Below are 27,608 nucleotides of genomic sequence, written 5' to 3'. Positions count from 1 at the left end.
TTTTTGGCCATTAAATCAGACTTCTTCCTTGCTAGTCATTGGATCATTTAGATAGAAGAGGATGTCAGGGTGGTTTCTGCCACAGTTGTCTGTTAATTTTCATTGTGTTACTGTGTGTCATCACAAAATTCTGACATTCAAAGCAGATGAAGTTGCTGTCATATCTGCTCTCCCATGTAATGAATATCCCAATTTAGGGATTTGAATTGTGTCCGCAGCTACAAAAGATTGTGAGAGAGTGGGGAGAAAAAGACACAAAACTGACATGGGGAAATTCATCAAAGTTATTACCATTTATTGTGTTTTAAAACAAGAGATAAATATATCAAGTCAGTGATACTCGTTTTATTTCATGATTTCATAAAACAAACATAGGGTTACTCTTCACTTCACCTGAAAGCTAATAAAAGGTCGTCCTTGTTGTCAGAGCTTATGTTTTTGGAGGAAAATGAAGAAAAGTGAGCTTAGTGCAGCAGCACTTTATTGTTGGGCAACATTACAACATGCGGTATGTGTTTTTCACTCAGCAAAGGAAAAGAAAGGTGCCAGCAATATTTTCATCTTTATGGAAATCTGTGGATTATAAATCTTCTGTTTTGGAGAACTGTGTTGTTTAGACGGTTTTTACGATTATCCCACATACCTCCACATATGCTTTACAGGGAAAATGTTTCCGAGGGTTTTATTAACGCTATTTTTCATATGCCTTCTGCTTGAAAGTTTGTGTAGTCTTTCTTGGAGACATGGGATCTAGCTATGCACACAGAAGATAGAGAAAATAGTTTATTTTACATATTCTTTTAAAAATAACCTAAGTCACGTTAAACAGCTTATTATAATGTCACTGTTTTAAACCTTGCTACAGTAGGAAATTCAAGAGAGCAGGATGCAAGGGCCGAATCCTTCTAGCAAGAGGGAAGCTTTTACAAGAAAATGGACTTTAAACAAGGTTTCAGTATTATGCATGCTGGGCCTTCAGAGGAGAAATCAAAAAAGCAGGAGAGGTCTTTTCTCTGGAAGTTTGCTTTTTTATTTAATGAGGCAGCTCTTCAAAGAGAATGTGATAGTTGTTCCTGGAGGGCATGGTTTGGTGAGCAGGCATACAGGTGAAACTGTATTGTGCATCAAAAAAGCAGATGAGTTTGCTTTGTATTTCATCTCATGATTTCATCAGTCTATACAAGTATGTGTTTGGGGGTGGAGGACATTTCCATGTGCAACAGAAGTTTGAACAGCTGAAACTCAGCATGGATATGGTGCCCAAGGCCTCATTTTGGTGCCAGGAAACTAAAAATGTGTTTTAAAAGTCGTTGCCTATCACTTCATGTGCTTGATTTATAGGCGCATGTATATGAATAAAATGTGCGTAATTTAACCTTACCTATTTTTTTTTAGTATATATGTATCTCAAATTGAGCAAGAGCATGTATGGGGTGGAATTTTACCTTAGCAATTTCTAAGAATTTCTGATTCTGTAAGCCCAACTTTAAATTTAGCTTTTTCATAGTATTTTGCCTTTGCTGTGACTGAAAGTCATAAGCTGAATTACGGGAAGGTATATTTTTCACAGCTGTCTAAAGCTGAAAAATTATGTTCTCAACTTGATTTTAATTCATATTCTAAAATAGCCTTCACGCAGTTGTAGATCAAGGCTGTCCAACCATGTGAATTGTAACTGGATAGGAGTTTGTATCTACAGCTACATGTTCTGCTGTCCAGATAAATGCTCGCTGCAGCAGATGTTGGCACATCTGTTATTCCTCCCCATTTCGATTGGCTGCCTGGGTGTTTAGAAAGTGCTGATGAGGCAGATAAATCTTCTGACACGTTTCAGACCCAAAGCAGGCAGGCAGCAGTAATAATGATGTTTACAGAACCAAGTGCTGGGCAGAAACATTTCTAAATGCAATAAAAATAAAGTATTATTTTACCTGCAATAGGTGAAATTTATTGTCAAAAGCAAAAGCTAATTATGCCAAGTGATGCTCAGCTGATTTGAACTGCAGTTGTAACAACACATAAACCTCTGCACTTTGTCTATCTAAGGTGTGTTGGCTAGACAAAGGCACCTGCTATATTTTAGAGAGAGGTTTGAGCTGTGAAAGTACTCTTTTATAAACTTAGGAGAGTTGGGAATCAGGTTTAGAAACAGCTGAGGCATAAGTGTTTTTTGGAAGGGGAAGAGCTATCTACAAGAGGCTTGAAGTTCCTAATCTTACCATGATTCTTACTTTCAACAGTTTTTTCTCTCCCCTTTGAAACATAATCAGATTTGATTGTTTTCATAACGTTAAGAATCAGAAGAAACTCTAAACATTGGGGTCTTCTCCTGAGAAGGTTCATAATGTGTCAAATAGAGGTATCTGTCTGTCTCAAAGAGAGAGATATCTCTTCTCGGAGGAGGATATATCCGACAGTCTCAAGTAGAGAGACTGGTTTTCAAGTACACAGAGCTTTTGCAGGTGTCAGATCCCATCTCCAACACAGTGAATGGCAAACAGAAATGTGGAAGTCACTGAAAAGATTTAATCACTGATGTCATGTGCTAATATTGTCTCATTGCCTTCAGTAGACATCACCACTAAATTTTCCAAGTTGCTTTCAAGCGTTAGTATTTGCAGAAAGTCCAGAAATTGCAGGGCGCCTGCAAGTAGGGGCAAAGAAATGGATGCTGATTTTATATCTGATATAGTTGTAGCTGATAATATAGTTTATACTATACAGTCTACAACATCTCTGGACAACTCTTCCAGTGTTTGACTACCCTCATGGTAAGATATACTTTCTTAATATCTAATTGAAATTTTCTGAGTAGCAGCTTGAGTCTGTTGCATTATGTGTCACTGTGTACCAGCAAGGATGACCTGCTGGAGAAGAGCTCTGTGGAGAAGGACCTGGGGGTCCTGGTTGATGACAGGTTGGCCATGAGCCAGCAGTGTGCCCTGGTGGCTAAGAGAGCCAATGGGTTCCTGGGGTGCCACAGGAGGAGTGTGGCCAGCAGGTCGAAGGAGGTGATCGCCCCCCTCTACTCTGCCCTGGTCAGGCCTCACCTGGAGTATTGTGTCCAGTTCTGGGCACCCTGATATAAAAAAGCCAGGGATCTCCTGGAGAGAGTCCAGAGAAGGGCTATGAAGATGATTAAGGGCCTGGAGCATCTCCCCTATGAGGAAAGGCTGAGTGAGCTGGGACTGTTCAGCCTGGAGAAAAGAAGGCTAAGGGGTGACCTTATTAATATTTAAATATCTTAAGTATGGGATGCAGGCGGAAATGGCTGGCCCCTTTTCAGTGGTCTGTGGAGACAGGACAAGGGGCAATGGCTGCAAGTTGGAACATAGGAAGTTCCACACCAACATGCAGAAGAACTTTTTCCCAGTGAGGGTGACAGAGCCCTGGGACAGGCTGCCCAGCGAGGTGGTGGAGTCTCCATCTCTGGAGATATTCAAGACCCGTCTGGACACCTATCTGAGTGATATGTCCTAGGGAGCTGCTTTGGCAGGGGAGTTGGACCCGATGATCTCTCGAGGTTCCTTCCAACCCCTATGATTCTATGATTCTCCAATCTTTGCATTTGTTACTTAAATGAAGCAGTAAGATCTCCTTATTAAGAAATTACTTCTCTTCAAAAGGCTAACTGAACACAGTTCTCCCAGCCTCCCCTCATAAAAGATATGCTTCAGCCCCCTAATTGGTTAATGGTCTTCTAGCCAGACCCAGAGTGCTGCATTCCAACCTGATAACCAAAAGAAGGTCTGTTCTAACATTTTCTCTCAAATTCATTTGCATCAGAAAACAGTTTGGGGAGCAAATTCTAAAAACCCCAAGACCAAAATATACCAACTGGTAAAGCTCAAAGGCTCACTCATCATAAATTTACCTGATGTGATTCTTACCTGGTCTATAGTTGGGAAGATACATTCTTGTCCATGCCGTAGATTGCCCTTTGCATAGGAAGTGTCTGGAGAGACAAGTCTAATTAGCACTTCCAACCCTTTCAAGAGTGAATCTGTGCCAGCACCATACAAGTAGAAATGTAACTATGATTTTAGTCATGTCAAATTGGAATCATTTCAGTTTCAGAATACAGATCCTTAACCTTTCTGTACTCTGACATGGAAATAAAGACTTCAGTGGCTCCGGTGAATGATTCTGTAGCTCTTATTTTTCAATGTTGAAACCCAAAGTTTCAATATGGGGGTCAGGTTAGAAGCTTTACTGAAAAGTCAGATTTTTTTTTCTTTAAATACAAGTAATAATAAATCACTCTCTTTTATTTTTGTCAAAATTGTCCAAAAACCAAGGACTCTCTTTGAATACAAAGGCTGTGAGCCAATGTGACAGTTCAGTATATTCACACACACTGCACAATGGAATAGTTTCTACTCTGGTCTGCTTATCTCATTTTACCATAAGGTTCAGTTTCTGTCTTGTCTGTGCTCTTCCCACCTACTTTGTTCAATGAGAAGAAAGTGATAATGCAGAATATAAGAAAAGGAAACCCTTAGCTGCATAGCATCAGCTAGTTAATTATACTTTAAAGTCTTCTCATATTCTTGCAACTTCACACTTACATTGAGTGAAAGACCGAGAGTGAAGACCAAAGCTGAATGCTGAGAAATACTATATATAAGCAGTTCATCCTGGATCTTTCTCCTCAGAAAACAAGAATTCATGGTTTTCTCAAGTGCAGAACGTACCAGAAGGGGTGTTGGGTCTCAAGCAGCTGAAAACACATATGCTTATGTAACATAGGAAAATGTATGTGTGCAGTTAAGTGCTTCTAATAAATTAGCATTTATACTGCACCAGGGGGAAAGAACAGAAATAAAGAGAATGAATAGGGAGGTGGAAGAATTAGTGAGAAAAGTAAGACCATGTCTTGTTTAAAATATCAAAGTATGCTGAGGACATTGTACTTTCCAGTGTGAGCATGCAGACAATAGGGGGGAAAAAAATGGTTTCTAATAGGGTTTAGGGTACTTTATGTTTAATACAGGTTGATTTTTGGATTTATCTTTTTGATGAGGATCTGAAGATTTGCTATTATGCATGCTAGCTAAAGGGGAAAACTCGAATTCAAGTGGATGGTTGTAACTTCCTAGAGGATATACTGTCAGCTGTTGAGCATTTTGCAGTCAGGAAGCCTGTGATCTGTAAAGGATTGGTATTTTCCCTCTATCACTTCCATATGAGATACACTCACTGTAAAGTCCACCATGTGTCATTAAGCCCAAGGCTTAAAATATCCTTTAAAAGCAAGTCAGTAAGGCCACACCAAGACTGTGAGGCCCGTAGAATTAAAAGTTGTGCTTCTCTCATCCCCATATGCTTAGAGCCTTCCTCCCACTTCAACACTAAATTTGTTCATAACACAGTGATCAAAGGTTTCTCACATTAGTAGTCCAGCTCCATCCTTCATCCAGCCCAACCCATTCCCCCATCTGCTCTGTGAGTTCTATCTGCTTCTCAACCTCACCCGTCGGGAGTCTCAGCTGATACTTGGGTGTCTTCTTCCACTCACAGCCATCAGACTGTTTCTGATCATCACACATCAGACTGCTGAATATCCACTCTGAGGCTTACCATGCCTTTACTTACTCCGTTGTTTGATTTCCTACATTGAAGTGTAATGCACACCAAAGATTTTTCTCTCCAGCACTGTAGGGATAGACTGAATTCCCATATCCAGTGGAGCTTCTTTATTTTCAAAGGATTCAGCGGTTAAAGGGCCAAATTCAGCTCCCACAGTTGCATGTATTTTATTAATAGGTGCCTATATGTCAGCATATTAATTCTAGGGGGTTTTGTGCTACTATTTTTTTCTTCTTTTCTATTTCTTTTTTTCGTCTTTTTTTAACACTGGTATCATTGTCTACAGCATCCTGCTGTCCCAGAGCATCCTTTGTCTGGACACAAAGCAGAATGTGGCTCAAAGTGTAGCTTTAAAGCAGGGATCAACAGAAAAGTGGTTTTGTTTTTAAATAGTTTTCATTCTATGCACTTCACTCTATGCTTTCGGATTATGCATTTGAGAAATGCTTGCTGGTATTTTTCCTTTCTGCTTTGATGTAAACAAATCTTGTGTCAGAGATCCTTAAATCTAAACCAGACTTTAAAAAAACCAGAGATTAAATGAGACTTTATTCTATAAGGTAGAGCCCCCACCCCTTGGACAGAGCATTGTTTTTCCCCACCATGTGAAATGGAGATAACCCTCTGTTTCTTTGTGGTAAGCCACCAACCAAATCCATTCTGGCAAATCTGACACCTAACGTGATTTGTCCTTTTCGATGCTGTTTATGAGAAGTCAGGACAGTCTTCTGTCAAAATTGATAAGTGAGAAGACAGTGGGGAATGCAGTTTTATTTGTAACAGCACAGCTGCCAGCAGTTCCAGCTTGTTTACATCGACTCGGGCTCTGTCTTGCTCCACAGCTTTTCTATTTCCATCCAAATAGCCCCCGAGTACATTGTAGATGTGCCTGTCTGTAAAATCTGCATAACAACGTTTTAGTTGGGGGGGGAAGGAATTTACTTCTTTAGGTTATTTTCACAACTCAAGCATACCAGTAGCTTTAAAGATAAACCTTGAACTCTACCGGATCTCCATGGGCACTTACATAAGGGGTTCTAAAACTGAACTATAACCAGCTAAAACCCTGTGATACCTGTTACCTTCCATGGTGACAGTGCCAGAGGAGTTAAGATTTTTGCTTTTCTGATGGAAGCATTCTTTTTCTGGTGGAAGAGGCTAGCATTTGTAAATTAAATCCACGACAAACATTTAAATACCAGTTTATTCACTGTGAGAAGAATGCAGCAGGACCCGGCAGTGACCTGTGAAGGGGAGGGCAGGTTTCATTACACTCTGTTTCACACTGAATATTTCTGCTATGTAGCCTACAATTAGCCTGTGTGACGCAGACAACAACATATTTCCTGGAAAATCCTTTTGACAAGAGAGCATAACTCCTGATGGTGTTACTGTAGTTCTCTGGCCTTGGAAGCCTTTATTTCCCTGTGGTATTACTTGCATTCCATCTGACAGTCCCAAAACCCCAGACAGTTTTGATCTTTTCTTACTGGTACACTTAAGAAAGCTGCAATGATAGGCGTTTCCCCTGTATAATCTCTCATGTAAGTTGTTCCTTTACAGTAGCCCACCCTGAACACCTGGTTGTCATGGAGGTAAAGTAAGAGAAGGGCTTTATGTTTGACTGATCTAGCTTGTGACAAATGAGCTTTTCTAGCAAGCTGAAAATTCTTGTTTCTTTTTGCCATTTCTCTTTTTGTAATTGCTAATAAATAATTAGGCTTCTACATGGCTTGTCATTAGAAGGTGAAGTTCAGAGAGGGGTGCAGATGTCACTGCTCTGGTTCTGTGAATGGTGGGGTCATCTGACACTTTCCCTTTCTCATTATGAGTGCGTTTTCAAGAGTTCAATCGTGCTCTTAAATGAATTGTTTGGTGATTGCCATGGCAGAGTCTCTGCAGCATGACAGACCTGCCTGGCACACACACACTCATATATACACATTGTATGTACATAGACTTACACATACATACTAACTCCCCTCCACACATACAGACACATGTGCACACAAGCAAACAATATTTGACACCCACCCCAAGCCTGAAAACAAAACTTCTTTAAAATGAAATGACTGTTAAATGTACATTGGAGGAACCACAGACTCTTCGTCTAAAGAGAGATGTGGATTGTAGGGAAAAACAAAACCCCAAATCGTCATATTTCAAATAGATTTTTGTGATGATTTCTTCTGATTTCTTTTTCCTAAATTCCCTCAAATTACTTCTGGTCATTGTTAAAGACATCACTGCCATACAGAGCTTAGCTAAGAGAGTTGGAAATGGGATTCGAGGAGGGTGAAATGTGATAGTTGTCCTGAACACCAAGCCTCTGTTTTAAGGGTGTAGTCTTACCCACTGTACATGCTCTGATCATTTGTACATGACAGTCACAACTTCTACTGCATGGTACAAATAAATGGTTTTATAAAAGGAAGTCTAACGAACACCCTTTATTCTGCTGATGATGCTTTTTTATTGCAAACCAAGCCTGTTGTTTCTTCTGTTTTACACCCACGCTCATTTGCAACATATGCTTTTATGTAACCTGTAATACTACTCTCATCACTTCTGAATTTGAGATGAATTTTTCTTTTTAGTAGCTCCACTGTTAGCTCTTTACCCTCCTAGGACTTCATTAGATTTAGCTGTTCCTGTAAGAAGAGCAAAAGATAGCTGGGGTTCTCTCTGCATTATTTATTTTTATTTCATGATCAGAATTACTTGCCAGTGAGGGCAAGTGTGCAGCATTATGAAGATTAAATATTATAGAAGGTAACAATATAAACAACCGGTAATTTGGCAGCCTGGAAAAGGTATATCCTTTCAGTCATGTGGATGAGACCAAGAAAGTGAATGTGATTTAGTGAGATGCTGCCAGGGTGCTTGACTGTTCAAGAGCTCTGCCTGATAACAGTTCAGGTGCTTACATCATGCCCAGTGATGAGATAAGAACTGCAGAGTTGGGATTACTAAACACAATTACAAGGTCTAAAGCGAGCTTTGCTTGGTTTCCATAGTTTACAGAAACCACTAGCAGGAAGCTGATGAAATTGATCTGACTTTGCAGGACAACTTTTACAGTAACTCTGACAGACAGTGTGAAGAACAGCCAAAATTCAGCTATGCATACAGACCAGAGGTTGATCTCACCCTTACGGATGCAGACACAGGACGATAACAAAGAAGAAATCTTAATTTTCGGGTGTGCGTAGTCCCTGTAGTCCCTGTGCACTTCTCTATCATGCTTCAGAAGAGTGACACTATCTCAGATGGATGAGATCTTCTTCTTCAATATAACCAGCTTATTAAAATAAGTCAGACCTTAATGTACTTTCTCAGTTAATTCTTCACTGAGCTATTCAGTAAGTACACTGTTCTTGGCCTTTTGTACTTCATTAATTCAGTTAATCATTCTGTCAATTATACCATTAGCAAGATGAACATTAAAACAGCTTTTCAGTTATTACTACAGGTAAAAAGGAAAAGCAAAGATAAAAGTAGCTACTATTTTCTTATTTTTCTTTCTTATTTTTCTTTTTGTTTTCTTTTTTTTCCTCATATTGTATGGTAAATACCACGCTTATCCTTAGCTTGGGTCCACTCACATATAAGCCTTGATTTCTTCTTAAAGTGCAGTCAAGGCTACAAAACAGTAACTAGCCTGGCACAAAGACATTGCTTTACAGTGGCTTGGGAAAGAAACTGAAGAAAACAGTGACATAATCATAAAACCTGTCAGCAACAACCTTGGTGTATTTTAGCATTTTAAAACTCTTAGGTCATCCCAGCTATGAGGTAAATCATGCAAAACGTTTGGAGCTCTGCCTGGTAGTGGTCTGTAAAGGGGTAGAATATAAATGTGTCTCAGCTCACACCTGCAACTGTTTTACAGTATATACACAGCCACTTATTTATTGATAGCTATTGTTCTGGGTGGCTATGAAGATAATACTTTATTTTTGGTCTTTCTTCCCCCTTGATGTTGCAATAATAGCAACTAGTAACAATTCATGATCTGGTTTTGATTCAAGATATACTAATAATAACATTCACACATTTTAGGATGAAGATAAAGCATATCTTTATCCTATCATGTGGTCTGTTTCCCCACACAAGGACTTTTTCAGACTGACTTTTTAGCTTTCTTCTGGTGAATGAAGTAGGAGTTCATCTCCAGTACAGTGTGGTGATTTCCTTTTCTAAAAGCTGTATTTGAACTGTTGAGTTGGCTACTAATTTAAAACCTGGAGATTTCATACTTGTAAGTAGCAAGAATTCCCTTGTCCTTTCTGTCTTTTATTTTCCCTCCATTCAAGAGAGTTCTTCAAAGAGGAGAGGGATGAAATATAGTTGTTTTGGTTTTATACGCTGGACTATACTGATATATAAGCATCATGAAAAGCTGACATTCTTTTGCTATAAAGATGATGGAGTTAAATGAGACAAGGTAGATGCTAAGAAATGAGAGAGTTGGCTGTATCATAAACAGAACATGTTTAGGATCCTCTGCCTTACCACATCATAAAAATACAAACTCTGAACTCTGAATCACAGGTTTTCAAACCACATCTTTCTGGAGAGTAACACTGATTAAAATTAATTTGGTATTTGACTATGTCTCTATGGTGAGATTATTTTCTCATTGTAATGAGGACTTAAATGTTAACTGAAATGATCACACACTCTCCATTTAGGAAAAATACTGTTGTGTTTTGATTCCATGCTGTCCCTTCTAATGGTGTTACCAGAGTTCATGGGACCCATTACTCTGATATACTGTACAGGTGAAGGGAACTCAATAGCTATTACAATTTTGATAGTCTCCCTTGGCCGTTCCTTTTAGTGGTGTGCAACAATTGCTATAACGTCAGACAGGGAATATTGGAAGGATGTAGAGTATTTATAATATCTCTACAGTTTCTTTCAAGCACTCTGTAATAATTTTTTTTATGTCCTTCTACTCTTACAGTGTTTGCGTTGTTTTCTGCATATTATAGATAAGGAGAACAAGTCACCAAAAGTTACATGAGGTGACTGCACCAAAGCAGTAAAAATTGAACAAGGAATAGGGACTTAAGAGCAGAAAACTTTTGGAAACTTGCTAAAAAAACTGTCTTATGAGGCAACTTCTTACTATTTATTTTGGTTTTCAAAAGTATGATGAATTTGAGAAGGTAGGGAAACTTCCTTAGTATAGAGCATTATCTAGGGAAGAACCTCAAACATGTGACCAGTAATTTCAAAATACACAGAGAGATTATTCAAAAATTTGCATTTCTTGATCTTGCAGCCAGTTACTTTTATCAATGAGTTCATCAATGAGTTCATGGCATTCAGCTGTGCCAGGACAGGTTCAGATTAGATGTTAGGAAAAAAATTTCACTGCAAGAGCTGTCAGGGCCTGGAACAGGCTGCCCAGGGAGGTGGTTGAGTCACCATCCCCAGGTGTGTTTAAAAAAAGGGTAGATCAGGTAATTAGAGATATGGTTTAGCATAGGACAGGAACAGTTGGACTCGATGATCCTAAAGGTCTTTTCCAACCTAGTGGTTCTGTGATCCTCTGTTATTTGCAATGGTAGTCTTTTTTAAGGTTTCCTTATTCAGGGTTTCCATTCTGGAAATTAGTCAGTGTGTATCTCTACACAAATAAACCGCAAAAGGGGATCGGCACGTCAGACAAATGGGATCAGCACATTTTCTTGCCATCGTAGTCTCAGGAGACTTCCAGTCCTAGGACATCATGTTTGAACATGAGGTACCCAAGTGTAAAGTTTACCTTTGTCGTACTATAGAATAACATTGAATAATTGATTAACTTTTGTTAGTTACAGTGGTCTACAGTAAACTAGTCTTACCCGTTTCCTGGTCAGTAAGTCATGAGAGGACAGAAATTAAAAAAATGGACATTGAATAAGAAGAGGTGAGATGAGTCAATATTATCTAACGCCTTTGCAGATGGGGTAGAACACTGTTATTCTCCTTAAATGTCCATTGCACCAGAGCATCCCAAGAGTTACAGTTCTGTGGAAGGAATTCAATCAGTGTCTTTGCTCATTCTGTGAATATAGTAGGTCAATTTCAACAAAAATAATATTATCACAGAGACCATCTGGAATTTCCTGAACCCACTTATTCCTTGCCGGATCCTGGGCAAGGGACACATCAAATCTCAAGTTTATTCAGAGCCACCCAATTGTCTCAAATCATTGGAGGTCCGTGTACAGGCTTTGGGAGTCTCCTACCTTAGAAAGAGGATAGCTTGCTGTTCATCACAACTAATTTGTATTGAGCTCTAATTTCTTGTTTGCCTTATTTCCCATCTGTACAAGAATATCATCACATCACCGAGAAGTGCTAGAATACAAGAGGAACATAGGGTCAGAGAGAGAGAGAGAGGAAGGAGAACAAAGTGGCAATGATAACAGGCTATTTCAGTAATGCCTGGCTGATTCATACACAGCAAAGCAGGCACTTCAGTAGGTAGGACTTTCTGCTTACCAGGACGTAATTTCTTTACACATTTGTATAGCTGACATAATAGAATGAATTACAAGGTGGCAGTAAGAGGAAAGTGATGCAGGGGCTGTGTGGATGTGGGCACTTGCAGAGAGTGGAAGTATCTGGGGGGAAGATGGCATACAAGGGTGAGTGAGGCCATCTGTCAATGACAGGTGAGTGGTCGCTTTGGGAAAGAGTAAACTGAGAAGGGCTTTGAAGATGAAGGCAGAAGGATTGAGTTTGTGCAGAGGCATTCCGGGATGAGATGGTTCAAATGAGAGGGTGACAGGTAGTGTTGAGGCAGGAGCAGAGTTCAGCTGCAGTATAAATGGGTTGAACACTGTTGAATGGGGAGTATCTAATCGTGATAAAAAGTGGGGGAAGGATTCATAGGTGTGTATGCCTTAGTAGAGGCCACTATCAGAGTGGTCAACAAGTAAGAATGAGCCTGAGTAAGCTTACCATGTGTGCAGTTATTCCAGCACAGGGTCATCAAATCAATAATTCTTGTCAACATCTTCTCGGTGTGATGGGAAGAAACTTTGCAAACTTCCGGTTTAGTCTGTAATCTGTTTCCCAGTATGTGGAGGGAAAGTATGAAGAGTTCAGAACTTTTTTTGTTCTCAAAAGTCTGTTTAAGGATGAGCACTTTTTTTCTGTCAGACTGTCAGCTTTACTCTTTGGAAAGTAGAAAGATGCACTAAAACTGCAACAGGATGCAAACTTTTACAAGATCTCCTTTAATAGCTCTTAACCTCTGTTCAGCAAATCTAGAAAGCAAACAGCCCCACTTGTGACATTTATAATCTACTTCTCTACTGCTTGAGAGAAATGACAGTATTAACCTAGCCTTCCTTCCCCAAAGAAGTGACACCACCTTGTTTGGTCTTATGTCTCTTGAGACTGACAGCCTGTGAACTGGTTTTCCATCACTGAAGCAAATGATGGCCTTTATCTGGGAGCCAGAGGCTACAGCCACCACTCCATCACTTTAGAGAATGACCAATATAACCAGTTTTCAGTCCTCCATCAGCGTGCCCTGTACTTCTTTGCTTTCTTTTCTATGTATGAATAAATTAGCTACCTTGCAAATTACCATCCCAGTCTTTCAAGGCAGGATAGTTCTTATTCTAATTTCCATGTTTATCTTTTAACCAAATAACTTATAGCAAAAAAAATTCAAAGCGTTCTCTTCATTGTGGCAAGGCACTGAATCATTGTTCTTCCTGCACAGAGAAAGGAAGCAGCAAGTCAAAGATTGAGCAATTTGGCATTGATTTCTGTCACTTGGCAGCAGAATGCTCTTCGTGTTGAGAGGCGGCTGCCCCCAGAGTGCCCAAAAGAAGGCAAGGCTGTCATCTCCTGAGCTCTCTCCTCAGTCCCTCTCCTTTCACCATCTGTCTATCAGCACACTACATGAATCCCCAAATATTGTTTCTCACAGATTTTAAAATACTGTCAGTTCAGTCCCTACATGTACATACACAAAACCCAAAGAGAAAGTGCATGCATGCACATGTGTGTGTGTATGTCTGTCTGTGCCTCTCCGTGTGTCTGTGTGTATCTAAATGTATTTTCAGAGCAGGAAATTACATTCTTGCACATACATTAATACTGCCAAACTTACTGTTTCTTCTGCTAAAGTTTTTTTGGAAAAAAAAAACCAAACAAACCCAAAAATCATTAAAAAGTCTCTGTTACAAAATGCAGTGTCAAATGCTTTTGACCACGATCATCTAGGTTCTCTCACGTCTCAGTTGCTGCCCTCCTGTTGAAGTTTTTTTCACTGTGCTTGTTTATATAAAGATCAAACTTGAGGACTTTCGCTCTGAGAGATGATTTATATTTTACGCAAAGTGGTTTTAAATTTTACAAAGATGTTTTGTCAACCTGGGTTTGTTTAAATGTGATCAGAATGTGTTGTTTGCTGTAAAAAGATGCCACGAGGTTAGTAGGGCAGATGTTCAGTGGGAAAAGGGCAGCTATCTGGAATGTCTTCCAATGCAAAGCAAGAGACCTCATCCAACTTCTCCCCACACTGAAGGAGATTTTACTTGAGTATGGGCTTGACTCAAGACTGACAAACATGACATGTTTATTGGGCCTTTAACACTAAGTACCAGTATCTCAGTTGTAGGTATCTATAGCTTCTAAGTGGCCACAGTCGTCATCAGACTACACACAGTATAGTAGATTAAGAAAGAGATAGTCCCAACAGTGCCAAGTACAGATCTCAGCTCCGTTATGGGGAGGAGAAAGGAAAGCTGTGGCAACTCAAGCACTATGCACAGCCAGGGCTGCTGCAGCCCAGTCAGAGGACATTAGTTACTGACATTTTTCATCAGCAGGTTCCTAGAGACAGTGTTAGCAAACCTCTTGGACTCCCAAGATGGAGATTCTAGGGTCATCCTCGCTTTCCCCTGCCTTTTCATGCCCTAAATGGTTAAATTATTCTGCTTATTGAGCCAGCGCACACTGAAAGGATTCGGTGTGTTTGCAGCCCGAAACATTCATACAGCTTTATAGTAACAAACACTTTTGAGACACATCATCCACAAGAATTTCAAGGTCATTCCCAATCGAAGAAATTATGTTCAGAGCAGTCCTTGGGGCCTCTGTCCAGCCTTAGCACAGAGAGATGGGAGGTTGTGCAAGCAGGACAATGAAAGTCAATGGATTTCAGCTTGCGCACAGCTCCTCATTTGCCTTGATTTAAAGGTCCCAGTCTCAGTCCTTTATGGTGTATTTAGGCTTCCTTATAGGCCTCCAAGGGACTGCAAGCTTCTCTATTCCTTAAAAGTATACCTTGTTGCTGTAATTGAAGCCGTTTTGTTACTGTAATTTCTCCCTAATATTACAGTTCTAGTCAAGTGTTCTTTCCCTCTGGAGGCATCAATTATTATGGGCTTTGAATAGGCCTCCCTTCAGTACACATACTTTCACTCCCAATGCCAAAATCAGGTCACGGCAATTCTCTTCCCTAATAAAACACATGGTCCCATGTTTCTTCTTTCAAACCCAATGTATAACATGTGCTGCCGACTAATTCTACTTCTTACCACCCGATTTAAAACACCCAATGCATTTAAGGAAAATGAAAAATACTAGCAGTTTCATGTGTTTTCTACATGTTCTTAGTTTATGTTAAAGCCTCGGGTATCCAATGTCCAGGGTGAAGTTTGTGGGGGTTATGCAGGTGCTGGATGCATGTAGATGTGTACGTTGGTGAGGGAGCCAGGGAGTGAGCCACAGTAGTGCATATTAGTGAAAGATGTTCAGCAGAAATGAAGATGGCACAGGGTTCATCTGCTAACCCATGCGTGTGAACTGCAGGTTTTTCTCTAAGTTGTGGTATTTCGACACCTGGTCCCCACAACTGGATCAGACTCAGCAGTGAGTCCTCACTGCTGTGCGTCCTGCGCCTGCTTATGGATTAATCTGCGTGTCCTCTCTGGGGATGGGAGGAACAAGCTCTGTATCACAGACTGAGAACTAAAGCATGGGTTTGTTGCTCTTTTTTTTGTTTTCTGGCACAGCCGTGAGAAGCAGAAGCTGTTAAGCTCCAAATGTCACCTGCAGACTCCCTTTAAATACGTACATCAACTAAAATTTCCCATTTGCAACCAAGTTAATACTCTGTGTTATTTGGTTCATTGTGCTTTATTACAATTATTTGTTTCTCAGTGTTCAGATCAAGTGCAGCTTTGCATTTTTGTGAATGATTCCCCTGTGAAACCCTAAAAAACACTTAACTCAGATGGGTGTATGTAGTAGTTATCACTGCGCCATCTGCCCTAAAACTTGCACTTTTCATGAGATGCCGCTGCTGGGACATCTGGCACTAAAAATATGTTTTCTGCATCATCTCACATTTGAGGAGGATGCCACGGCTGTTCAGCTCCACATGAGATTCCTTGAAGCATACTTCTGTTATCTAACAGCTTCTGCAATGAACCTACAGCACTAAACTGGCCAGGGCAGGAATTATACTATTAATGGATGACTGTGGTTTTGCTTTATGGCTTGGGTTGCTGTTAGAAGGGAGTGGCACTTGTGTGATGGATTGATTGATGTATAACCAGTCTGTCTTACATCCTATAAATCAATAATTGGTTTGATAGGAGTAAAATGACCATATAATATACTGTAAGCCAGCTTCTATTATCCAAAAGCAAAAAAACCCTGTAAAATCGATGTACAGCTGTATTTCTCAAAGTTTGACATGGCTTAATGAACTGTTTCCATATAGCCTGAACCTGCAATACATTGGGATTTCCTTTTTAATCCACAGAATATTTTCCCCCTTAAAGATGCACACAAGCTACTGTGCTTCAAGACTTGACAGTATTAGTAGATCATACAGTATGAACATGTCCTACAATATGAGTATGTCAGTGGCTTGATGCTCCTTTGTGCTACAGAGTTTTTTCCACCTTTGGCAAAACCACCATGCAAGCCTGTGTGTTTCCTTGTAGGAGGTGGAGCTGTGCCGCATTAGCAGCCAGGAGAAGCTGGGACTGACAGTCTGTTACAGAACTGATGACGAGGAGGACACGGGTATCTATGTCAGCGAGGTAAGGACGTGGCAGTGGGGAGGAGCATGGGAGACCCTTGTGGTGGAGAGCTAAACATGCCAAGGAATGTAACAGCAAGTGCTCTGGGGCCAGGCTGAAGAAGTGTCAGCCACCAGCCAGTACATGTCACTTTCATTTAGATTACCAGTTTAAATTATATGGCCCAACTAGTGTAATTATTACCAATGAGCTTCTTTAATCTGAATGCTTTTAACTACAGCATCATAGTTAAGGAAGTACAAAGCAGTCTGAGCATGGTCTGAATTTTGAAAGAAGTCTGCCCTTATGATGGAAATCAGGTAAAGTTCTTGAGGAGAAAAGTATCTTCTCCACACCCTGCTTGCATTCTCTCCCTACCTCAGTCTTGATAATCATAAAATTGGTTAATCATTATTTTATTATTTGTGGGTTTGTTACAGTTGTGGTATTCACAGACATACCACAGGTGGGTGGAGAGAGTAGCCTAGCAGAAGAATATGTCAGAAAAACTAGTACTTTTTTTCCAAACAAAAATTGGAATGGTGGATATTGAGATGAGATGAACTCAGGTTTTTCATTGGCTTCACCAGGAAAACATGGCATCCAGCACATGTCACACTGTGTTAAGTGGTCAGTCCGTGAGACTTGAGGAACACAAACTCCCTTTGAGTCTCCAGCCATTTCAAAGAGAGTTGTTGGATAAAGCAGAATTCTTGTGAGTTCAAGCTTACCTGTGTGTCCAAGGTCTGGTGATTCTCCTGTGTGAACTGTGTTCCCAATTTAACGTTTCTGTGACATGTTGAACCAAATTTGAACATTAGGAAAAGGTTCTTCACTGGGACGGTGGTTGGTGTCTGGAAGAGGCTCCCCAGGGAAATGTCACAGCACCAATCCTGTCAGAGTTGAAGGAGTGTCTGGATGACACTGCTAGTCGTATGGTTTAGTGAAGGTCAGGGAGTTGGACTCTGATTCTTATGGGTCCCTTTCAAGATATTCTGTGATTTTGTGATTTTAAATTCTGAGTGAAGCTCATGGACAGAGAGGATCAGTGGAGAGAATTATCCTATGTATTAGTGAACAGGGATGAAGGCAAGATTGCTTCTTCTCAGGCCATCAGCAACGTCAAAGAAACTGAAAAGCACAGCCTTGGAACAGGAATGAGGAATTAAGAATAAGTCTTCTACCAGTTGTATGAGCACTGATGTTAAAGTGTGTTTGACCTTGTGAGCACAAAGAAAATGCAAGAATCTCTTAATATGCTCCAGGATGGTATCTGAAATGTGCTAGTTTTCCTACATGGTAGAAATTTCTCAGACCTTTTGAAGTTATTTATCTTTCATACTTGCTTAAGCACTTCAGAACATTTTTTTACTGTGACAATGCACAAGAAGAAAATAATATCTAACAACTGAAGAGGATGTAACCTGCAAACCAAATGTTCAACTCAAATGTTTGGTTTGAAAAAACAGCTTATGGCATGACGAGGCAAAATAAATGATTTAAGATAACCATCAAGTGAAAGGTGATAGATTGAATTGCCCTGCAATGAACAGTAGGTCATTGCTCATGGATGAGCTATAGTGACTTTGATAAACTGTTAATGGAGCCCTAAACATCTATTTAGGTTAAACTAACTTAAAATTAACTGACTCAGACCAGGAACAATATACAGTACCTGTGAGTGATCTATACAATATAGATCCTTTGGGGTTTTTTGCTGTTTCCTCATGAGCTGGAGAACTCTAGAGGAAATAACAGATTGATAACTGAGGCAATCATTTAATAGTAAATGTTTCCATGAAAGAAAAATAAACCTGCTCTTTTCCCAAAGACATGCCTGTTTGTATAGAGGTATCAACTACTGCAGAAGCACCTCAGTCCATCGTGAACTTCCAGACTAGAGGGACTCTGCCATTAATTCTTAGTGCAGTGACAGCTGAAGGTTAATGCCAGATGGTGGTTTAGGAAAGTATTAATCTGAAAAGCATATGCCCCCTGATGCTTTTCTGTCTTTAGGCTTTTACCTGAAACAAGGATTTAAAGAACTTTGTAAGTTGCCTCTGTACAGAGTAAAACGGTACCTTTTTTAATTGTGCAGTTGTGCAGCTGTTATAATTTCCAGTAAAAATCTTTCCATGTTCAGTTACTGGCTGTTATCCTGTGCAGGTTGATCCAAACAGCATCGCTGCCAGAGATGGCCGGATCCGTGAAGGAGACCGCATTTTGCAAGTATGTGACAATAGACTCTTCCTTAAATTCTTTCTTCAGACAAATGCTCCGTACCGTCTTCTCTGTGGACTGTTAATGAGGGAAGGTGGTTTTCTTTGTTACTGTGATCGATGAGAAAATCCATGTCTGTCTGTTTTTTAACACAATAGCCGGGAGCTAAAGTGTGTGTATTGAAAAATGAGGATGACAAACTCGTTCTGGCTCATGCCCTTATGTCCCATGTCTTTTTTTCTGCCATATTTATTAGCAAATCTCATTTCCCCTATGTTCATCTCAGTGTCACATTCTAAACAGGGATAGTGCAGACATAAATATGGGTGTCAGAGACTTGCTGATCATTCAGCGATCGCATAAATTTGGGTAAAACTCACTCATGTTGGACCTAGATCCTAAGAGTTTTCATACAAAAGATCTGCTGTTAGCGAAGGATGATACTGAGCGTACTTGGGGAGGGGGTGTTACTAGGTTTTTGTTAATTTTTTTTTTCCTCTACCAATAAATATCACTTTTCTGAGCTCTTTTCTAATCCCACTGCCTTGGCTTTTTTTTTATTTCATTTTTGTTTCTATTGATCTGTTCATTTAAGGAGTTGCCCCAGAGATAAGTTTATGCGGTACAGCATAGCCCTTCTAGGGGAGGGTGGCCAGCTGCTGGCTCTGGAGGGCACTTGTACAGAGAGGGAGGTTGCTAGGATGGCATTTTCGGCTGGCAGGGACAGTGTTTTACACTAGTGGCAGAATCACAAAACTCCCAAAAATCAGTAGATTGGAAACTCTTTGCTGTATTGTAGCAATTTAGTTTAGGTTCCAAATTGTATTTTGACCTGTTTTCATTGAAGCCCCAGAAGTAACTACTAGTGATGACAGGTTGCTTTTCTGTAACCAGTTCCATAATTGCCCTCATCAATTTAGGCACCTGACCTTTCAGGTTGTCGCAAGATCAGTGTGTTCCTTCATTCCAGTCTTTTAATTTCTGCAGGAACCTGTACCTGTATCTCTTACCCTGGTATCAGCTTTGGGAGTCTAGCTAACACAAGGGGGTCTACAAGTAGGCTTACCAAAGTGTCACATTTTTCGAGAGGAAATAAGTTACATTTGAATGTCAGGGCGTGCTGGTTTATTCTCTTTGTGGGTGGGAATGTGAAAACATTCACAGGGTGGATGGTGCTCCCTCTCAGAAAACACAGATGCAGCAGTGCAAGGGCAGTGACTCCATGGTGATACTTGGAGTGATGGGGCCACATCATGGGATGTAGCTAGGAGTGGTAAAGTCATATAAAATACCTGCTGAAGAAAGCAAATAGGATGTAATGAAATTTTTAATTTTCAAAAATCAGAAAAACTGATTTATTCAACTGAGTAGAAACAACTTTCATTTCTACTCTGTGTGTTTCCAAATAAGGAAGTAGAGGGTAGGTCCATTTTCTGGTCCTTTCCTTGCTTTCTAAAATTTCTGAGTGAAGTGGAGAGCCAACAGCGGCTCAGGTAAATATTCTTCAGTTCCTAATGAAATTCATTTCTATTGTGAGCAAAGACTCTGGGGGCAAGAGAAAAGCATAGGTAATTCTGCTGTCCTTTTGTAGACTGGAGCATTACTTTAATGTCAGTGCTGATATATAGCTATGAGTTTGATCATTAAAGTTAACACCCAGAGAGTTATGTGGGGTTTACTTTCATATCTGAAAACACATTGACCCTCTATCTACCCTTATTGATGAGATAACTCAGAGAAATAGAAGGTGACAGTGCCATTACGGGAGGATTACACTGAGACCGGGAGAGAGACGGATCCTTGAGCGTGGGGGCATTTTCTGTGGGTGGTGGATGGCATTGGTTAAGGCTAGGAGGGATGTTCTCTTTTGTGGATTTCTCACAAAATTACAGCAGATTTCCTCACGTTTTTGAGGATGAAACTTTCCCCTTCTCTTTCTCATAAACCTCACACCTCTCCTGCCACCTTCACAGCCTTCCTAAGTATCACAAGTATCTGAGAACACCCTGAGTATTTTACATCAAATTTTACAACACAAGGGAAAGGTTTTATAAGACAGTCCTAGTGAGACTTATGCCTAAGCTGCTTCTGTTTTCAGCTGTGAACCTCCAGACTGACACGGTCAGTCCATAGGAGTGAGATGACATGTGCCAGGCTGAAGTCCTGCTTGATCCCCTTAACAGTGCAGCCGGTGTGGGGTGGGCACCTCCAGGCTGTGCGGGACCAGCAGGGCCACCGCCTCCAGGGTCCACCTCAGCTGCAGGGTGTTTTGCAAAAGCCAGAGATCTGCTTCTAGGCCTCTGTGGCTGCATCTCTGCTTTAGCAAGTAGTTGTCTGGTCTCCACAGACCAGAGCTATCCCTTCATGTAAGCTCTGAATGGTCTGAGACATTTTACTCATTGCTGGTTAGATAATCAGAGCACACTGAGGTTTTCTTTAATCTGAATTAAAGCTGTGTTTTTGAGTCAAGGCTTTCAGGCCAAACCTACGTGCAGAAATGCAACTTTCTTTACTTTTTGACCAGGCAGCTGCTGCTACTTTAATATCAAACCCTTACAAGATTTTATTTCTTCCAAATATTCAGATCCTTCAGTCTTCCAGTTTTGTTTTCATGCATTTTCAAATAGACCAAAGGTTTTTGTTGTTGTTGTGGCAATAAGAATAACACACCTCTTGTGCTGTGAATTGAACAAAACCAAACATGCACGGAAAATAAGATTTCTATTTGATTTCCCTCAGTAAAGTGGTTTGGACAAAACAAAATGTGTTTGTTACCACATACTCATGAATGTGGCTATTTTAATGAGGTAACAGAGTAGGAGAAAGGTAGCAGGAAACACACGTCCTCATTGGAGAACCACTTCTGTTTTGATTATCCCCTTGTAAGGGGGATACATATGTTTTGTGTGGTTCTGGATACTAAGCTGTCCACACAAATATAAAATGATTAAATGGAGCAGCAATAAGCAGTGGCCTGTAAGTATTGCCTGGTGAGAGATAATACTGTAGCTCTCTAATTGGCTCTCTACCAGCATACAGTGTGACTGATTTCAGCTGTAGCATTACCAGTCCTGCTTCCACCAGCACTATTATCTCAGAGTGACACTTCCATTACTCTGAACGGAGAAAGATGAACGTCACCTGTCAGGGGCTGGTTAATTGTGTTGCTAGATGTATGTTACCAGGGCGCAGGTTGGACATTTATGAACATAACTGCTTCCTCTGATGTCCACCATCCTTCAACGATCGATACAGCTCTTACAGTAAGCGCATAATTGAGTGAAGGCACTTACCACTGAGGGGCTGAAGATGAGCCCGTTGCGCGAGTTTCATTGTCCATACATTCAGCACAAATGAGCTGATATCTGCCCTTTATTGTGTGTTGCTTTGTGGAAATAGAAACTAATGTGCCACTTTCATTTGTTTTCTAGATAAATGGCCAAGATGTCCAGAATCGGGAAGAGGCAGTGGCATTGCTCTCCAGCGAAGAATGCAAGAAAATTGTGTTGCTGGTTGCAAGACCGGAGATGCAGGTTAGAGTAAATAGATGCACTGAGCCAGAACCTGGGTTATACTGTACAGTCACTGTCACTGTAAGTAATGAACTGCTGAGAAATAGGAATGCCCAAGTTCCCGACAAAAGGATGAAACAGATAATTGTAGAGCTTGGCCCCGTTTTAGCCAACAAAGAAAATAGCATGATATTACTATGGCATGTTGTCCCCAGACTAAGCAACTCCTAAGCAGGTGTACAAATAAAGATAACAGCCCCAATAGGATATTAGTAAAATAGGAAGTAGAACTTTAAAACTATGTAATACTTGTTAGATGATTCTTAATTCTTCTGGGGATAAATTTCCTATACTTAATCTCTGTCACTTATATGAATTTACAAAAAACTGTAGGTTGTCATTGATGAGGTCTCTTTCTATTTTACATGCTTATAAGCTGGCATTTCAATTGTTCATTTATGTACCAGTTATGGGACTTTCACTGTAACCCCATTAAGCAAACCTGGATCTAATGGTTTTCAAAGGACCCTGGTCACAAAACCCTGCGTGTATCTTGGGAGGTACATTTTCAAAAACTTCTAGAAACACTTCTGTGCTTTTAAAAATAAAATTGTGCCAATGCTACGAATCTTGGCATGCCAGTAATTTTTTGCCATCACAGGGGGCAGATGTTAGGTTGATCATCAGACTAAAGGAGAGGTAGAGTGGAAGAAGAGTACTGTTTGTACTTCACTTTATATTCTGTTTATAGGCCATTGCAAAGCAAAAAGACATTACATTATCACTGCTCTCTCCATCTGCCAACAATTCAGAGTCGGTTATGTTGCCATTTCTCTCTCGTGGTATTGATCTGATATTTCTCAGTCTCGCTAGCTGCATACTCTGTATAAATTAAATTGAGTAAGTGTAATTCAGTGCCACTTGTAATCTCTATTTGAATATGGTAGTTATAATAGTCACAGTTTCAGCATTCATTTCCTTTATGTTTTTCAGGAATCTAAACAATTCCCATAAAACTGGTGGAATAGTAGAGAAAAAAAAGTTATGCATAATTTTATTATTGCAAAACTGTAACACTCTCTGGAAGCTGCAGAAAAATTGAAAGACTTGTTTCAGTATTATTCTTAGTTTTCACGAAGATTTTGTTTTTCAGTAGGGAGCTGAAACCCACCCACTTAGAAAACACAGACCATAGGAAAGTAGGAAAGTTCATTCTCTGTGTTTACTTACACTGGCTAACATGAAAAAGTCAATATGAGATAAGGAATTGCTTAGCTGTACACATGTAGCTTCCCATACAGATGCTCCTTTCAAATGATAAGTGGTTTTGGGTTTGGTTTGTTTTTTTTTATTGGGGAGTGAGGTGGCTAATTTATGTTTAAGCACATATTAATGGAAAACTGAAGGAAAAAAGCCATAACATATCAGAAATTGGGCTGTCCACAAACTGATTTTTGCTAATTGTGTTGTTCTGACTCTGGTAGAAGAGCATGATTAAGCAGGTTTTTATTTTTTAGATAATAGATGGTAATGGCAATCTTGAAGGGTAGCTGCTGACCACATTCATTTGGTAACAGGGAAGAGAACCTCCTCTGACCATTTATTTGCTTAGTGAATACCAATGAATAATGAAGTTTTGAAGCAGAGAACCAGAGGAATGCATAACCTATTTCATGTGTAAACAAACAGCACAGGCATGTGCTTTCCCATGTCTGTATGTAGAACACACATATGCTAAGCAATATATTATTCTTATTCTAAAAGCTGTAACATAAGATAAAAGCATTCCCATTAGTTAGGTACTGGATCTGACACAATCAGAGCAGTAGATTTCCCCAAGTGAGATTAACCTCTCACTGAATGGTAGGGGTTTGAAAGGACCTCTGAAGATCATCTAGTCCAACCCTCCTGCTAAAACAGGCTGGCTTAGAGCAGGTTTCACAGGTTTGCATTCAGACAGGTTTTGAGTATCTCCAGAGAAGGAGATTCCACAACCTCTCTGGGCAGCCTGTCCCAGTGCTCTGTCACCTTTAGAGTAAAGTATTTTTTCCTCATATTGAGATGGAGCTTCCTATTCCAGTTCATGCCTATTGCCCCTTGTCCTCTTACTGGGCATCACTGCAAAGAGTCTGGCCCCATTCTTTCAACCTCTAGCCTTTAGATATTTGTAAGTGTTAATGAAATTCCTTCTCAGTCTTCTCCAGGCTAAACAGACCCAGCTCAGCCTTTCCTCGTATGAGAGGTGCAGCAATTCCCTCTTCACCCTTGTAGCCTTCTACTGCACTCTGTCTAGAAGTTCTTTGTCATTCTTGAACTGAGAAGCCCAGAACTGGACACACTAATCCAGATGAGGCCTCACCAGGGAAGAGCAGGTGGGGAGGATAACTTTCCTTGACCTGTTGGCTACACTCTTCTTGAATGCACCTCAGGATACCATTGGCCCTCCTGGCTACATTGCTGGTTCATGGACAACTTCTCCATCAGGACTCCCAAGCTCTTCTCTGCAGAGCTGCTTCCCAACTGGTCAGCCCTAACCTGTACTGGTGCCTGGGGTTATTCCTCACCAGGTGCAGGATCGTACATTTGCCCTTGTAGAATTTCATTAAGTTCCTCTACACCCAACTCTCCAGCCTGTCCAGGTCTGGACAGCCTTCTGGTGTGTCAACCACTCCTCCCAGTTTTGTATCATCAGAAAACTTGCTGAGGGTACCCCCTGTCCCCTCGTCCAGGTCATATGAATATGTTGAACAAGATAAGACCTGGTACTGACCCCTGGCACACACCACTAGTTACAGACCTCCAACTGTGCAGTGCACAGCTTATCACATCCCTCTGAGCTCTGCCGTTCAGCCAGTTCTCCATCTGCCTCTTTTTCCACTCATCTGACCCATAGTTCCTAAGCTTGCCTATGAAGATGTTGTGAAAGAGAGATTTCATCCTCTGTATTTTTAATCTTTTAAATTTCCTCAAATGAGGGAAATTCAGATGCATCCTTTCTTTATGGTAGAGGAAGGCTGTGTTCATGCTTGGGAAAAAAGCAAGCAAGATATGTAAGCGATACTAGTGGCCAGTAGCAGATATTTCAGAGGATGCTTTCAAAGTGCCATTAAGGATAAACTTTAAAATAACATGGCCTCGAGAAAAAAAGTCTCCCTCTAATCCCAAGCTGTTAGAGGCTGGCTTTGCCAAGGAAAACATAGAAAGGCTAATGTTCTTCAGAAGAGGAAGAGTTCATTACCACAAACAAGTACACACATCACACTTCGTGAAGAAAACAATGGCTTCCTGCTAGTATTCAGCTAGAAGCACCACACAGCACCAGTCACTCCTTGTGTAGCTTTGAACTACTTCTTGCTGTTTGGGTTTAACTTTTCTGACTGGCATCTGTAGCCAGAGCTCTCCTGGCTTTGAGGTAATCATGCTGCTTCTAGGTATTGGCCTGTGTGACTTCAGTCTTGCTGTCTTGAGACATGAATAGTTGGTACTGACACGTCTACTTTCTAGCAACATTTTGTCACCTTCTTCCTCTGGTTCCTTTAACAGTGACTCAACAATGTTTCTTTCTGCTATGATCCTGTTGTGATAGCCAGGAGTGCTGCTGACCAATATAGTGCTTTTCAATGCAGTGTGCCAACCTTGTGTAGATCCAAGACTGGAGGTTGGTGGCCCTGCCTGTGGCAGGGGGGTTGGAACTCTATGTATGATCCTTGGGGTCCCTTCCAACCCAGACCATTCTATGATTTTATGATCTGGCAAGGGATTACAGATACAAATGGATGTGAGCCACGTGCACAATGAGCAGAACTGGAGGATGAGCATTTCAGGCATGGGGTGCCTGTTTTATCAGTTTAGAAATATGTGAAGGGTGTAAAGTGGGTGCAAAGAGAGGGTATACCCACTTCGACTTTCCCCCCTGTCCTTTAGCAATGCTGCTTTCACCAAAGGTCAAAGTATTATTTTACACTTGGGTAAAAAAAACCCACCAAATGGATAAGCCTTGCTCCCAGGCACGTAGAGAGAACAAAAATAACCTCCCTTCAAGTCACCGCATCTTTCTGTCACCCTCCTCTGTTTGTTTGTTTACCTGGACGATCAATGGGAAAACGGTGACAGAAACGCAGCGTCAGGTTTCTATCGAGGTGGCAGCAGCCGGGCACAGCGCTGGGACAGAGGTTGTCAGAGGAAAGAGCCAGTTGCCTCCTGTCCCTATTAGTAACACCGCCGCTCTCAGCAGTAATGAACGTGACAGCTTCAAGATGATGCGCTGCGCCTTTCATACCTTTTGAAAGGAAATAATGTCTGTGCTGCACGGTCTCCTTCATTACGAGAGAAAATCAGTCACACTGTTTCAAGAAAGGATAAAAGGCCTAAGAGTCGCTCTTTTCTTTTTTATCTCCTTCTTTTTCTTCTTCTGCTTTTGAGATGTGAACTCCTACCGCCCGGCTTTCTGAAGAGAATCATTAAGAGAGAAAGAGCTAGTCAAGCATTGCCAGTTGGGTTTACCCTGTTTTAGCGTGTGTCCTTGCTAACATAATATAATGCACTGATGTATTCTTTGCAGCTGGAGGAAGGGTGGCTGGATGATGAAAGGAATGAATTCTTAGAGGAGTTAAACTTGGAAATGTTGGAAGAACAGCACAATGAAGCCATGCAGTACACAGCCAACGAGGTGGAGCAGGTAGGACTGCTACTAAATGCATCATTTGAAATTTTGCTAGGTGTACTTTTTTATTAATAGAGAACGAAATGGTATGCTGTAAAACAGAGTCAAAGGCTTTGATAAAATTTGGTCTTTAAAATGCTCTGAACTCCAGCATGATGTCGGTAAGGAAAAGGAGAACAATAGATGCTTAGGCCCAGTACTACAAGTTAGCAAACAATTTAGGAGGCTGTGATAAGTGCAGAATTCTCACTTTCTCTGAACTCTCAGAAAAACATTGCTTCCCCTTTTTAATTCTGAAGTGTTTGGGGGAATATGTTGTTATATTTTATGTCAGGTAGGTTTTTTTTTTTAATGAATTGTATCAGCATAGCACCTAGGCCTCCAAGTTGAGATAGATGTCCTCTTGTTAATATGTTTGTGAGGTGTGAGCCAGCCCTTGGCACCACAGAGCTTGCAGAACAAGATGGAAGAGGAGTTTAAAATAAACAACAGGTGTTTTGGTAATACAAGTGTATTTTTCTTATACCAACAGTGCACAGCTCAGCATTTGTTTTCTTAATGGAGATAAATAAG

The 27,608-nt window shown here is 40.6% G+C and overlaps 1 protein-coding gene across 2 annotated transcripts in view; it reads left to right on the top strand.

Moving 5' to 3' along the window:
• PDZRN4 (PDZ domain containing ring finger 4) overlaps positions 1–27,608 on the top strand; it is a gene marked incomplete at both ends in the record, with an annotated part of 251,069 nt that overhangs the window by 214,812 nt on the left and 8,649 nt on the right. For both annotated transcript variants that reach the window (XM_084278459.1, XM_084278460.1), the window contains 4 exons: positions 16,563–16,661; positions 18,807–18,869; positions 22,292–22,393; positions 26,934–27,050. In XM_084278459.1, the coding sequence (XP_084134585.1) occupies positions 16,563–16,661; positions 18,807–18,869; positions 22,292–22,393; positions 26,934–27,050 (381 nt within the window). The remainder of the gene's footprint in view (positions 1–16,562; positions 16,662–18,806; positions 18,870–22,291; positions 22,394–26,933; positions 27,051–27,608) is intronic.

Source organism: Gallinula chloropus (assembly GCF_964237585.1).
Source record: "Gallinula chloropus genome assembly, chromosome: 1".
Taxonomy (NCBI): Eukaryota; Metazoa; Chordata; class Aves; order Gruiformes; family Rallidae; genus Gallinula; species Gallinula chloropus.
The sequence above is the reverse complement of the archived record's forward strand: the minus strand, read 5'-3'. Positions and strand labels throughout refer to the sequence as shown.